The sequence below is a fragment of the Xyrauchen texanus genome, chromosome 45, assembly GCF_025860055.1.
Source record: "Xyrauchen texanus isolate HMW12.3.18 chromosome 45, RBS_HiC_50CHRs, whole genome shotgun sequence".
Taxonomy (NCBI): Eukaryota; Metazoa; Chordata; class Actinopteri; order Cypriniformes; family Catostomidae; genus Xyrauchen; species Xyrauchen texanus.
Genome location: NC_068320.1, coordinates 3,453,657 through 3,469,763, shown reverse-complemented (window position 1 = coordinate 3,469,763; position 16,107 = coordinate 3,453,657). Strand labels below are relative to the sequence as shown.

The 16,107-nt window shown below is 37.9% G+C and overlaps 1 protein-coding gene across 1 annotated transcript in view; it reads right to left on the bottom strand.

The window, feature by feature from the left end:
- large1 (LARGE xylosyl- and glucuronyltransferase 1) overlaps positions 1 to 15,808 on the bottom strand; it is a 113,553-nt gene extending 97,745 nt beyond the window's left edge. Inside the window, exons 1-2 of the mRNA XM_052118848.1 lie at positions 15,329 to 15,808; positions 340 to 512 (exon numbers count right to left, since the gene is read on the bottom strand). Of these exons, the coding sequence (XP_051974808.1) occupies positions 340 to 445 (106 nt within the window). The 5' untranslated portion in view covers positions 446 to 512; positions 15,329 to 15,808. The remainder of the gene's footprint in view (positions 1 to 339; positions 513 to 15,328) is intronic.
- Positions 15,809 to 16,107: the final 299 nt, after the last annotated feature.

The following is a 16,107-nucleotide window of genomic DNA, read 5'->3' as shown; positions in this document are numbered from 1 at the left end:
CATAAAAGCAGCCTCGCCCATTCTGGGTGCATGTAATGCATGCCATATGAGAGTTTTAGAGCGCTTTAGTGCTTCAGATTGTATATTTGATCAGAAAATAGACATAACTAGTCTTTCTAAAAGAAATGCGTACAAACGAGAATCCATTTAAATTTCTCGAAATGTGCACACTTTTGGCCTAAATGTTCCACCGAAGCCTGCTGGAGACAAACCAATGGAAGATCCCAACACTGAACAGGCATGTGCATCTTTATTACGGGTTGCTGCGATTCAACAGTCAGAATCAAGAATTTCAGAGAGTTGCGTAATAAGACTGAAATAATTGTAGTATCATCTTACCTGTGAAGTTTGCAGATGACAAATAGAGCCAGGTGAGTGCCGGGATGAAGACCAGGGCAAGGGAGGCAGCCAGGAACTTCCTGCGACCGCGACACATTCCTAGCATCCTCTGTAGCCAGAGGGCGTCTGGTCAGAGAGTGGGCATCAGCTGGGTGGCTGGGGGGTGCAAGGCACTGTCATGTAAAAATAAAACAAATGTGTGAGAGATGGCATAGATACATAAACTACAAAAAAAACACATATCTACAAGAAGAGCATACTGAGGAAACTTCATTGCTCTTTAGTGGTCATTATGAAATTGATTTATTATTGTGAAAGTAATCTGTAGCAGACATTTTACTAAAGCTTGAACCACAAATGACAGAAGGTTGAAGGAGACTAGTAGAGGTACCAGTGCTCTTTGAATGAAACTACATGTTTTAAACACTGCTCTGCTCAATGACTGAAAGCGAACTGATTAACACATGCATCCACCTGTTTTTCATCAAATGTATGTTTTAATCTCTATTTTGTGTCATTAGGCCCTATTTTAAGCACACAAGCTTTTCAAGTTGCACAAGCGCAACAATGGGCATGGCCATAAAGTAGTGGTATTTTCTTGCAAGTGTGCGCCAAGACTAGGCGCAAGTGGGTTTGGCAAAATCGCCGTGCAAGGAGCTAATCGGGACAATGGAGGTTCTTCTCCAGCACCGTCTCCGTCCTATTATAGAGTCCATTCCCTGTCAAGCTAGTGAGAAAAGCCGATCAAGATGGATGACGTGTGGGAGCACAGAAGTTTTTTTCCCCATGAGTTGATGGTGTGAAACTACAGCACCCCTTTCCTACGTGAAAATGCTTGTAAGGTGTTTTGTGGTCACTCTAAACGCAATTTTTTTTAAACACCCATGGAGGTAAATAGGATCTGGAAAGCGTTTAGTTGTTATGTGTAATTCTGTTTAATTTTTTATGTTTCAACTTGTTAATTTGTGTTCAAATGTGTAGTTGACATGAAATTTCCAACAGTGACAGCTTTAGGATTATTGTGAGTCTCTAAAACATTAAGACAAGAGAGAGTATGTTCCTGCACATATGCTGTAGCATTTAAGAGTCATTACATTTATTTAAATAGCAACGTCTGGTCCAACGTGATATTTCGACCTGAAGAAGTGTGGTTATGTATATAAATATAATGATTTTTGCTATATACAGCGGTGTGTGAGTCGTATGTTCTCCTTTTATACATTTGACTAATCACATGTATGTAATCATCCTGCTGTCTGAATCATGTTTGTTGTTATACACACGCTGTTTTTCAGCATTTCTTTATAAAATTCCCTAATGCTTTATTGTCAGTGTGTAGCTTGATAAAACACAAACCTCCAAGAGTTCAAGATTGTTCCTTTACCCAGTGTCATGACTCCAAATAATCATTTATAAAACTCACTGATGCACCCGCATGGACTTTGTCTAGAGCCGCATCAGTCTACTCGCTTACGCCAACAAAGTCTGGACTTGGAGGACCGCAAGTGCTTAGGGTGCCATTTGGGACAAGGCCCTCTGGCACATAAGGTCAATAAACACTTAGCGTATACACACATGCAGTCTGTGGCAGACAAGCAATGCCCCCGGAACTACATCAGAAACTAAACTTTGACGGAATACAATTCAAAATGCACATATAAGATGTAATTTACTCCAGCTGTGTACAAAACTGATGATATAAATGTATTCATCAATGTATATACATGTAAGCCACAGAATACGAGGAACACAGAAACAATGGAGGACTCTTCTAATATGCAGTGGAATAAAAGTAGGTGTTTTTTACAGTTTTGCATTCATCTCATCATTCATGAATAAAGCAAAATCGTGATGTCACATGCTTTTGGCTCTAGATTTGGTAACGGCGTGGTGTTTGTCAACACACCCATCCATGTTTTCCCGAAATAATTTTAAACATAATAAAAAAATATTGATATTACTATTCATTTTTATGAACTATAGTTTATTTTCTGAATAAAATGGCCAGTACTTATCCACCAGCAACCCATCTTTAATTATTGTGTACTGAACTATTTATTTATTTGAATAGTGACACCGCAAGAACATAATTTCAGCACAAACAAAAATGCATTGCACAGAGATTATAGCACATGCTAATTTGTATATTAGGTTAGGTTTTTTCCCCTTAGAAAAAGAAATAAAAGTATAATAAATAAAATTAAACAAAAGTAAAACAAGCATTTGAAATTCAAAGAGAAAATATTAACTATAAAACGTAATATTTATTGTATCCGATATCACCTTTATGAGACTCAATGATATGGCTTGGGTCACACTTTATAAGATGAACGGATTTGAATTTGTAGAACTTTTACTTTTTCATACTTAAGTAAAAGTAAAAAGTACCTGGTTTTAAAAATACTTTAACGAATGACTTTTACTTCAGTAATAAATGTGTGTGGTATCTGTACTTTAAGTATGTAAATTGAGTAATTTTTCCACCAATGCGGACACATTACAAAGGTTCCACCCTTCCAACCAGTGTTTATGCTGCTTTATGTTGTATTGACAGTAAATGCATTAACACGTTAAACTTTATAAATGAATCACACGAGTTAACGTGTTCATTCTGCCAGCTCTAGTACATATCAATATTTAAAGGGGCAGTCCTATATTATGACGTTTTTAAATTCAACACTGTAAATATTAAAATATTAAACAAAAAGGCTCTTGCAGCATCTATAATACTTTTCATATAGTAACATTAGCTTAAATGTTATATGTGGAATTCTATTTTCATTATTGGGTTCCAAACATGTGAATATTTTGTGTTAAAAATGTGTATGAAATTTAAAATGCTGACAAAAGCTTTTCTGCTTATTATAAATGAAATTTACGGACATATAAATTGATAGAATGTGAAATTTGTACATTTAAAATCTAAAATGTGATTAAAATGATGAAAATGAAATATACACTGGTGGCCAAAAGTTTGGAATAATGTACAGATTTTGCTGTTTCAGAAGGAAATTGGTACTTTAATTCACCAAAGTGGCATTTAACTGATCAAAGTATAGTCAGGACATTACTGATGTAAAAAACAACACAATCACTCCAACAGCTTATCCTTCAGTAATCATGCTAAATTGATCATTTGGTAGTAGAAAATCACTTGTCATTATATCAAACACTGCTGAAAGCTATTTGGTTCATTAAATGAAGCTTAACATTGTCTTTGTGTTTGTTTTTGAGTATGCAATAGACTGGCATGTTTTAAGGTCAATATTAGGTCAAAAATGGCAAAAAAATAAAGAAAAAAAAAAAAAAAAGAAACAGCTTTCTCTAGAAACTCATCAGTCAATCATTGTTTTTAGGAATGAAGGCTATACAATGCTTGGAATTTCCAAAAAAATGAAGATTTCATACAAAGGTGTACACTACAGTATTCAAAGACAACTGGCTCTAACAAGGACAGAAAGAGATGTGGAAGGCCAGATGTACAACTAAACTAGGGCTGAAACGATTAGTCGACATTTTCGACAATGTTCACAATACAAAATTGTAGACAAAGATTTCCATTGTCGAATAGTCGTCCGATTTAATTTAACACAACATGAGATCTTGTGAAACACTAATGATGACGCGGGACAGCAGCACTTCCGCTCGCACTTGATTGAGGAGGAAGAAAGATCAGCTCACAGTCCAGACACACTCCAAACTTTCCACACAGATTAAGGTGATGTTGTTCACACAGTATTATAAAACAAGTAAATACAGAAGCAGTGTCGTCGTGAAATAAAGCAGAGCCGCACCTGGTGTTCCGCTTGAGCAAAACTTGCCTGTCAGAGCCTCTAAAAAGGAAACACTGTGCCGTTATATCCTGTATTTAATGCATCCTTTATTAAAGTTCAAATAATGAGGAAGCGGGCGGTATAAATAAGCACAAACTCTGAAACTGGCATTTGTCTGTGAGGTCAGAGCCGCTTATATGCGTCGTGTGAAAAACAGCGCAAGAGAGTTTCAAAATTCTTCGGAGACGCTTTTTTGGTTTATTCTACTATGAACATCTAAAACAGCAGCTATACTGCAGAAGCAAAAATTGTTATTGGAGAATTTTGAATATAATATTTCATTAATTTTAATATTTTTAAATATAAAAAAATCCTTAAAACAAGATACATTTAGCTGAGAAGCAACATATAAGATATTTAGACTTGATTTTAGAGCAAATATCTTGAATAGGAGTATATTTTGTCTTTTCTGCACTGGCAGAATCTAAATATCATATATGTGCAATTTGAATTTAGAAATGTATTTGATATAAGTTTTTCGTTTTTAAATTTTCAATGCAAATATCACTAAAGTAACAATATTCACCGATCCCTCAGCCCAGGGGTTGCAGATGTAAATGGTTATTGCAATATATATATCTCATGAAGGAGGGAACAAAACAAATGTATTCACACACATGATATATTTTCCTGGATAATGAAATACCCGAAGGGTAGAGAACGCACGGATGAAACTTCTTTGCCAGAGAGATGTTGACAACTGTTATAAAACCATCTTTTCAAAAAGTTGAACAACACATTTTAAATGCACTTATTTTTTTCCAGTTTCATTTGAATTTTTACTTAAAATAAAAATAAATCAAGGTGTCTTGCTTAATTGTGTACGCTTAATCCTAACCCTGCTTACTGAAAATTACACAATAGTACCACCTAGCATCCAACCAGCGCTAATACCGGTGTTTTTTTTCTGCGACCAACTGACCAATCAAAACTTGGTCGACCAAGACTCTCCTCATCGACTAACCTTTGGTCGACTATCAGGGGGCAGCTCTATCCGGTGTATATTGTAAATTCTGCAAAAAGAAACTTCCTCTCACTTTCAACTGCTTTTATTTTCAGCAAACTTATATTTGTGTGAACATAAAAAGATTCAACAACTAAGACATAAACTTGTTCAGTTTCACAGACATGTGTGACTAACAGAAATGGATTAATGTGTCCCTGAACAAAGGGGGGGGGTCAAATTCAAAAGTAACAGTCATTATCTGGTGTGGCACCCAGCTGCATTAAGTAAACAGTGCATCTCCTCCTCATGGACTGCACCAGATTTGCCAGTTCTTGGTCCCAGAAGTGCTCAATGGGATTGAGATCTGGGCTCTTCGCTGGCCATGGCAGAACACGGACATTCCTTTCTTGCAGGAAATCACGCACAGAAGGATGGCTGGTGGCATTGTCGGGAGGGTCACGTCAGTATGAGCCTGCAGGAAGGGTACCACATGAGGGAGGCGGTCTTCCCTGTAAAGCACAGCTTTGAGACTGCCTGCAATGACAACAAGCTCAGTCCGATGATGCTGTGTCACACCACCCCAGACCATGACCAACTCTCCACTTGCAAATCGATCCCGCTCCAGAGTACAGGCCTCTGTGTAATGCTCATTCCTTTGATGATAAACTCTAGTCTGACCATCACCTCTGGTGAAACAAAACCTCAACTCGTCAGTGAAGAGCACTATTTGCCAGTCCTGTCTGGTCCAGTGAAAGTGGGTTTGTGCCCATAGGCGACGTTGTTGCCAGTGATGTCTGGTAAGGACCTGTCTTACAACAGGCCTACAAGCCCTCAGTCCAGCCTCTCTCAGCCTATTGCGTACAGTCTGAGCATTGATGGAGGGATTGTGTGTTCCTGGTGTAACTCGGGCAGTTGTTGCCATCCTGTACCTGTAACGCAGGTGTGATATTCGGATGTACCGATCCTGTGCAAGTGTTGTTACACGTGGTCTGCCACTGCGAGGACGATCAGCTGTCCTTCTGTCTCCCTGTAGCGCTGGTATTTTTCAGAGTCAGTAGAAAGGTCTCTTTAGTGTGCTAAGTTTTTATAACTGTGACCTTAATTGCCTACCATCTGTAAGCTGTTAGCGTCTTAACGACCGTTCCACAGGTGCATGTTCATTAATTGTTATGGTTCATTGAACAAGCATGGAAAACATTGTTTAAACGCTTTACAATAAAGATCTGTAAAGTTATTTGGATTTTTACAAAATTATCTTTAAAATACAGTGTCCTGAAAAAGGGATGTTTCTTTATACATGTATATGTATATCGATATGTAATTTACCACAGCTGTAAGGTGCTTGAAAATGCATGAAAACGGTTTGATTTGACTCTGAATATGTTGTAGAAATTTAGGAACCCTGCAGTATTAATAATGGAGTTTTGTGCTTGTAATATTTACAGGAGAAAGCTTCAAGAGGCTTTCTTACCAGTTCCAAGTTGGAATGTCAACAATTCTGAAATTCGTTCCTGAAACCTGTGCAGCAATCTACCAAGCCTTAAAAGAGAAATACCTGAAGGTATTCATGTTGTTTTTATACTCTGACATTTATAGTGCAGTTGTACACATTCGGACAGTGAAACATGGCCAAATGACATAGTGTCTGACATAGAAACTAGTTTTTGTTTTAAATTTATTTTCTTGTTTTTCAGTGCCCAGACACAGTGGAAGAGTGGCAGCAAGTAGCCGATGGGTTCCAGGCTCAGTGGAACTTCCCAAACTGCCTGTGTGCTCTGGATGGGAAACACGTCAACATTCGCCACCAACCAGGAACTGGATCAACATTCTATAACTAATATATATATAGTACTCTGCAGAGGTGGGACAAAGTCATTGTTTTCCAAGTCACAAGTACGTCTCAAGTCATTGCATTAAAGTCCCAAGTCAAGTCCCAAGTCAAGGCAGGCAAGTCCAAGTCAATTTACAAGTCCTCAACTTTTAGCTTCAAGTCTTAAACAAGTCATTAGTGCACTTTGCCCAAATTAGTGTCACAGTATTAATAACTATAGTACATTAATAAAAATTTTATATAGAAATTTCTAATTTCTAATCTAATTTTATCTTCTTTTTTTTTTTATTGATATCTACCTGTAAAGACCAAAGAGGGTAATAAAGATGATACATGGATCTTATCTTTGGACACAAATTAAGGCAAACCAAACTTTTACTCTAAACACGCAGTGAAAGGACGCTGAACGTGCTGAACTGGGGAATGAAATCTGAAATATTACCAGGCAGTGGCTAATTGCAGACATTTAAGTTGCATATACGAGTAATATACTGTAAAGGGCTGCGAACAGAGTAAATGATCGGATTTGTGATTTTTAGAACCATTACCAATATAATTAAACGCATGACAGAGGACCAGCACGTCCGCGAAATAATGAGTGTGTTTACATGCAAGTTCTAAGCAGTTATGCTCAAAAAGCACCAACGTGTGTGGTCACAATAAATGGCGTTCCTTTATAGAGGTCATACAACAGCGTAATAAAACACCGGGTAGATTTTGTCCATTACACCAATTGCTATAACACGTTAAATGCTACTGACCGCAGTAAAAAATAGTTTGCGGTTCTATATGCAGATTTTGTTAGCCTGTAAATCTGCCATGTGCTGCCATAGACATGTATGTTACTGAACCATAGCTGACGTGAATTAGTTAACAACTTACCTCTGTCTGTGGATTTTCAGATGCCTCACAAAATTGGACGTTGTCGACGAGGTGTCTGTAATATTGGAACCACAGGTTCTACATGTTGCAATCCTTCTGTTGCCTTTAACGCTGTATTCAATATATCCCAATTATATCACCTTTGGTATAATTTTTGCTGTGTCCTTGTCCTTAAGTGCGCGCCACAGTCTTCAAACTTGGTCCAGCTTACGTGGAAGCTGATTGGTTGGTTGTCTGATTGGTTGAATATGAAGCGTTGAAATGCAGATTTGAAAATCAAATGAATCGTTTATTTGGGAAATTAATCGTTGATTTACTGCACATTTCTTAATTATACAACTCTTATCTTTGGTTTTAAAAAGTAAAAGTATTTCCAAGTCAGACGGCTGAAGTCCAAGTGAAGTTGCAAGTCATTGCTGTCAAAGTCTAGGTCTTTTTTGATTCTATCGAGTCACGAGTCATCAAATTAGTGACTCGAGTCCGAGTCAAGTCCAAGTCACGCGACTCGAGTCCACACCTCTGGTACTCTGACATACTATAGCATTTGTAGTCATATAAATGAATAATATTTACACTCCTGAGCATAAATAAATTAAAAATAAGCCAAGAACAAATGTCAAGACATTAAGCTTTTAATGGTCTTAACCACAAATCATTGTTCAGGAAATTAGTAGAGATGCACCGAAATTTCGGCCACCGAAAATTTTCGGCCGAAAATGGCACTTTCAGCACTTTCGGTTTTCGGCCGAAAGAGAAAAAAGGCCGAAAATATGAGCCGAAAATATATACCTCCTCGCCCCGCCCCTCAGTGCTCAGATTTCAATCTGGATCGATCTAGCCCTTATCACAGCGCTACCAAACAAAGGCCGATCATGTCAGCGGTGTGGAAATTCTTCAAAGTTTCTGATAAGGACATCAAATTTGCGATCTGCAGTGTTTATTCAGCAGAACTTTCAAGATATATATATACAGAGTACAGCAAGAGATTCTACAGGAAAATGTCACAACTAGCGCAGCTACACCACAACTTGAGACGTATTTATCTGAACTACTCCAGAAGCGACAATCCCCTTGACTACGTGCGCATAAACAAAGACCGCTTTCCTTTGCTTGCGCGGATTGCGCACAGGTATTTATCTGCCCAAGCACCAGAACAGAGAGTGAGAGACTGTTCAGAGCAGCATCTCATGTTCTTGATGAGCTTTCTGACAGGAGAGACGGTCAGAACGTTTAGCAACTTTTGTTCTTGAAGAGAAACCGGTCACTTGTAGTTAAATAGAAAGCGGTCCAATATGATGTGTATAGCAATTACATTACACTTGTTCTTCACTTGAGGATACATCTGTCGTTTACAGTTGCCTTTGGATTTAGTTCAATTACTGTTGTTTTGCACAATCATTTTCACTTAAAGTGTACATACGTTTACATAAACAGAATATAGCACTGATCTATATATATAATTATATATTATAGTTATATATAGATCAGTGGAATAGAGGCCCTCTGCCATTCTGTGTTCTGCCTGTTGTTTTAATTAAAATTACTGTTGCATATTTAAACTTTTTGAAAGATGTCAGCTAAGTTCATTTCTTGACTCTTGTTTTGCATATAATAGTTTTCTAAAACTTTACATTATTTGGATAATTGTTAATAAAATCTGTAAAATTTGATTTTTACAGAACTGAAAGAAGAAGAATATTTAATATAGTTTTAATATATTTTTTGTCCAATTTTGTTGTGCTACTTTCAATAAAAGTGTGATTTATTTTATTGGTTTGTAGTTTTTCAATTCAGATTAATTAAATTCATGAAATTAATGAAAAAGTTTTAATACAATTATACACAACATTTTTTTTTTTTTTTTTTTTAAATAGGTAAAAATTTCGGTTTCGGTTTTCGGCCAAGTGCATCCTGGATTTTCGGTTTCGGTTTCGGCCCAGAATTTTCATTTCGGTGCATCCCTAGAAATTAGTAAGAATTTAAAAAATTGGAAAAGTAACTTAGTATTAGTATTTTACCTTTGATTTCTTTAAATGTTTAAGCCTTGTGGGTAAACTTGCAAATGTTTTTACAGCAAGAAGAGTCAATGTTGATGGCTTCAAACAGTTTATGAGTAGTTGAAAAATGTTTCCCATTCAAATCTGGACTCTGACCAGGCCGAAGCCTGAGCCTGATGGACTTGTTCTCAAGCCACTTCTTGGCAGTCTTTGCAGTGTAGGCAGGAACATTGACTTGTTAAAAAACCACATTTGATCATTCCTCTTTAGAAAACAACTTTTAAAATGTGGGAAGCAAGCCTTTCTGCAATATATTTTCCTATTGATAGATCAACAGAGAATGGCCACACTGGTTTGAACAGTCTGGGAACTCAGCAGTGGCGGTCTTAACATAGAGGCATAGGTAGGCGGCTGCTTGGGGCCCCCTACCAGCGGTCGAAGTAGGGGGGCCCCCAACCAACCTAAAACAAATAATAAGAAATAATCAAATAAAAGGCCCCTTATCATCATGAACGCTTCAAAAGCATAGTACATTTTATTAACATTCTTAAGAAATACGTTGAAACGTTGAAGTACTGGTTAAAATGTCCAGTTCATGGTTATCTGTCCCTACACATACACCCCCTATTTTCACAATGAAATGGACTAGTCCGTAATGGTGCGCGCCGCGAAAGATAAACACACAGTGACAGGAGAACAGGGATGTACACAAACAGAGACGAAACAAGACGAGTCTAAAGGCCATTGCACACCGAGTCCGAAATTCGCATCCGAAATTTTCGCATGTTAAAAAAAAAATTCGACCTCACGTTATTTCAATCACGCTTGCACACTGCCTCCGAAACTTTCGTCCGTAATAAAAAAATTCGGATCGGGTTCGATTTTCTGCGTTTTTCGCATCCACAGCCAGCATTTTGAGAGGTTTTTTGACAAATCGGAGCCACCGTACAAGTGACCGGCAAAATCCAGAATGGCGTCTGACAAGTTGATACACTTCGTCTCGCAGCACAAAGTACTGTATGAAAAACAAAATGCGGATTACAAAAACACTGAATATGCGCAGTCCTTTCAGTTTCGGTTTTCAATTCGATCAAGTGTATGTTCTCTCGATCGGAATAGAAAAGGAATAAACCTCCCCTTTCAATCAGATCGAAATTTCGGATCGATTTAGGTGTGATTGAGCAGCCAATTCGATTACTATTGTATTATTAGGGTACAAAATATAACCTGTATACAGCTGATCTGTCTGCCCAGCGCTTCCGCCGGCTGTGTGTGTGTGTGTGTGTGTGTGTGTGTGTGTGTGTGTGTGTGTGTGTGTGTGTGTGTGTGTGTGTGTGTGTGTGTGTGTGTGTGTGTGTGTGTGTGTGTGTGTGATAGCTACCTTAGACATACTGCCAGTCTCTGTTCAGGATCGATTGGCTCACGGAAATTTGTAGTCTTCTTTTTAATGTGTGGCTCCAGTATCGCTAGCAAAGCATCAAACTTTTCCACAGACATTCTGATTCTGAGGTAAATTTTGAATCGCTCGGGATAATTTCGCAACTCCTTGATAAGGAGCTGAAACTCTCCTTCCTCTCGGCGCAATCTCAGGATTGGATGGACCCAATATTTCCTCTTTCTTTTCTCTTTTAAAGAAGAGAGAGGGCAACAAAATCATCCCTCACTGCTTGACGAATCCATTTTGTATTTTTTGCGTTTTTTTCCGCAAAGGTTTAATAAATACGCATCGGACTCAGTGTGCAAGGTTTCTGTGCGTGACGAATTTTTAGGCTGATGAACACGAAAAAACGCATACGAAAATTTCGAACTCAGTGTGCAATCGCCTTAAACGCGAAAATGAAAAGAAGTTAACCAAGCGGCTCAATTAAAAGAAAAAAGTGAAAAGAGGCTGATAAGTATTTGGCAACGCTGCCAAAGATGACACACTTTTTTACGGCTAACGTTACTGATACAGACAGGAATAAAAACGTCCAACGAGTTGAACATGCCGCTACAGCAGCAGCTAGCTGTGAAGTGGTGCTAGGTGAGGATAACGTCAACCAAGTAATTGAAGAGGACATCGCGTTGTTGCCGCCCGCCGTCATCCGACAGTGTTATCGAGGTTGACACTGAGGAAGAGTTGTCCAGTGATGGCCATTTTGACAGCGATGAGGAGGCTTTGGTGAGTCAACCTGTGAAATTTACGGTAAAACATTTTTTTTTTTTACTAACGTAATAGTAGCCCTATGATTCTACAGCATGTGATCCATCATATGTTGTGATAACGTTAACCTGAAGAATTTGTAAAACACTGTGCACAATGAAGGTTTGAACTTTCAGACACACACAGATATCAAGATTCAGCATAATGAATCATTATCAACAACTGTGATGATATAAGTGCAGTGCATGATGGGAGCCATGAATCAAAACTCATCAATACCTCCCAGCATACATTGCAGCATGAATAAATTATGCTGAATTGCCTAAAGGTGATGATACACAGGGCAACTTTTTGAGCAATGTTGCTTGGGCACTTTCCCATTGAAAATGGGCAATACATTTCTCTCTGGATATTTTAGATCGGTCGTAGGCCCTGTGTCTCATCTGGTTGCCTGTTGACGGCAACATTGCCCAGCAACATTGCTCAAAAAGTTGCCCTGTGTATCATCACCTTTAGTATTTTCTTTTATTATTATTATCTGCTTTTATTTTTGCTGTTGTTATTGTTGCAACTTTTTAGTAGCTTGTTTTGTGATGTTCAGAGTTTTATCTGATTATTTTGTTGATTGTCACCGTTGTTGAGATTCATATGCTGATTCTTCATGTCTGTGTTGGTCTACATCATACTGTAGTTCAAAACCGTTATTGTACACCATGTGTTTTTAAAGTTCTTCAGATTACCTGTTTGACACTGCTAGCTCGCATGCGGTAGGTTCACAGAGCTTTAATACTCAAAAACGTGAAATATTAATTCGTATTAAGCATTCCTCTCTGTAGATCATTGAATCAGGCCACTACATAATGATTATGTCATCATCAATAAATAGCCAACAACACCTGATCACATTTTCTCTCGGATTTTCATGCCATAACGAATGTGTTTTATAATCAGCCAGAGAAAATCTTTTTGTAATATCTATCTGATATTTTTTACTTTTTTTACAGTGTAGTAATAGCCCAAGCCCTAGCTGTGCTAATCCTGCTGCCACCGACCAAAGCACTGTAGGCATGCTACGGGCCGTAGATTAGCTTTACCTGCCTATCCCACCATTCAGTCTGTAAATTTTTTTGGTGGGGGGGGGGGGCCCATACATACCTTCGCCTTGGGCCCCCAATTTGCTAAATCCGCCACTGGAACTCAGATAACCTCTCTGAACAATTGTGGTGAGATGCGGGTTGGCGCTGTTTTGGCCACACAAGGGGGACCTACACAATATTAGGCAGGTGGTTTTAATGTTATGGCTGATCAGTGTAAGTTGCCATATCATGTTAATGATAATCAAGATTAATTAATGCTGTAAAAGTATATGAAGTTATTATTAACCCTATTTACTTCATACCGTTGGTCAGCACCTCACTGCTGGCAGAGGCACGCAACAATGTAAAGAGGATGTTATCTCACATCTCATACTTTATTTGTAAACATGCCGATTCTGGTTTCTGCCAAGTCTCTAACAAGTCTTATTTGGAAGTCTCTTTTCACAGCAACAATAAAGCTTCACTTCCACCACAATCAAACCATGTGATCTAACTCCGTTTCAATGAATGATTATTCAACCGTAAGAAAGCATGCATACACTTTTGTGCCAACTTGTGCACCTAGCAAATAGCATTCTGTTTGTCCATTGAATGCAAGTGAATGGTGATCAGACCTTTTTAGCTCCAAAAATCACATAAATGATACAGAAATAATCCATAAGACTCCAGTGGTTAAATCCATATCTTCAGAAGCTATACAATAGGTGTGGGTGAGAAATAGATCAAAACTGAAGTACTTTTGTTACTCTTAAGTGATTTTTTGGAGCTACACAGGTCTGATCACCACTGCCTTGCATTGTAATGACAATGAAGAAATGTGAAATATATAATTTTATAAAACCCCTTGAATTAATGTTTTTTTTAAAACCTGTATAACTTCTTTTTAGTTTTTAGGGTTTACGGCATTACGTCGTCATGGCAACAAAGTTGTAAAATTGGATATAACTTGACACAGAAAAGGTTAGTAAGTGATTATATCTCACTAAAATCATGTTAACACACACATATTAGCCATGTTTCCACTGCTGGGCCAAATGAGGGTGGGCTAGTGCATGCCAGGGCCACATACAATTTCACTATCACTTCCGGGGCTTCATCGTGCCTCCTGGGGGGCATTCTCAGGGCCAACGGAAAATGGCCCACCAATTAACGTAGGGAAAAAGAACTCACACTGCCCGATAGTGGAAAAGCAGCTATTGTTTATGCCTTGTGGCTATACATTTAAAACAAGTATTTTAACATTTACGGATTGGCCCCATTCACAACCATTGTGTGTCACTGTAACCCAGATTTTTGCATCTGTTAAAGAAAATGAGAGACGAGTCGAAATACATTTTTGTAGCAATCAACATTATGCAGCAAATGCTGTCGACTGAGCTTAAAGTAATATTCTGGGTTCAATAGAAGTTACGAAGAAAAAAAATCAGTGTACCTACCAGTTGAAAATGGTACATAATTACATAAATCTCCACTTTCAAAATATAAATGTAAATTGCAAATTGTAAATTGAATGTTAAAGTAACAAGATTAAAAAAAACATTTAAAAGTATTTAGCTGTTTCTCACCTACACCTATTTCATGTCCCTTCTGAAGACATAGAATAAACCAATTATGAGTCGTATGTATTACTTGTATGATGCATTTATGTGATTTTTGGAGCTCATAAGGTCTGGTCACCATTTACTTCCAATGTAAGGACCAACAGAGCTGATATACTTTTCTAAAAGTATTTGTGTTTGTGAAAGGAAGTCAAACACATCATCATTTTCAATTTGGGTGAACTATCTCTTTAAAACTAGCACCAAAGACAGTTTAATTCATCAAAGCACACTAGAGTTTCACACACACACACACACACACATATATATTGGTACTTTGATTAGGCCTAGTTATGAAGGCCTTAATTTTCACTAAATAGAACCACAAATTACAATGGCAACTACAGTTTACCTTGCAAGCTTAAATACTAGTTTATATAATGTCCGTAAAATACAGGAAATTATCAAACAATGAATACTATGAGTAAAGAAGAGATTTGTCTTTAATAAGGAGTCTCCTCCGGTAACTTGGAATTGTGCTGCATTCAAATAAACAATGAAACAAAATGACAGAAATCTTGTGAAACATTTTACACTGTGTGAAGGAGATATATTGTTTTATTATGATTTCATAGTTGCATTATTGCGGTAACTAAGGTGATGTGGCGGAAACTATGGTTACCATGGTGAATTGTTGCATGTTACACTGAATGCTGTCTCACCTGTGGTGTTGAAATGACTGAATGAACTGGACTCAAACAAGACGATTCCTTCTTTGTCAGTAAATCCGCAGTAGCGACATGACAAACAGACGATGAAATGGTCAAACTACAGGAAGACGTGCATGAGTCACTCTTTCTGCACACACAAGAGATAACGCTTCTACTGTCAATCCTCTTCAGAAATACAGTCAGAATAAGTGTGAGCACATATCGCCGGTATTTTCAAGACTCTCGGGAGAATCGTGTCAAATATCTGCATTTGAGTTGATTTCACATCCTACGAACAGCGCGTGAAAATGCCGCATGCTTGATTCTAACCGTCGGTTCTGTTGAATAACGATCTGCTGTAGATCGCTTCTGCTTTGTTAAATGCGCATTAAAACGTCATAAACCACCAAACGCGTCGTTTGTTCGATGTCTATGTGCATAATCGACACTTCGGCCTTTAAACTACACAACACTCCCTGTGTCTTTCCCAGCTCCTTCACTCCTCTTCTCCAATCACTGCCCAAATCCACACCCACCGTCCCCTCCATGCAATAGTGTTTTCACAAAGACCTGGACTGGATTCTGCTGTTTGTCTTGAGGCTCCTGGGTGAGATCTAAAATAAGGATGTTTTGCTTAGTACTTTTTTTGCTGTATAAAAAGTAGATTAAAGATCATACACCTGTAGTTCTTGTACCTCTGTAGGCTTCTGTTCTGTATTGAACTGTACACTTTCAGAATCACAGAAATTAAATACTTTAAATCTGATAGACTTTGAGGTGATTTTGAATAT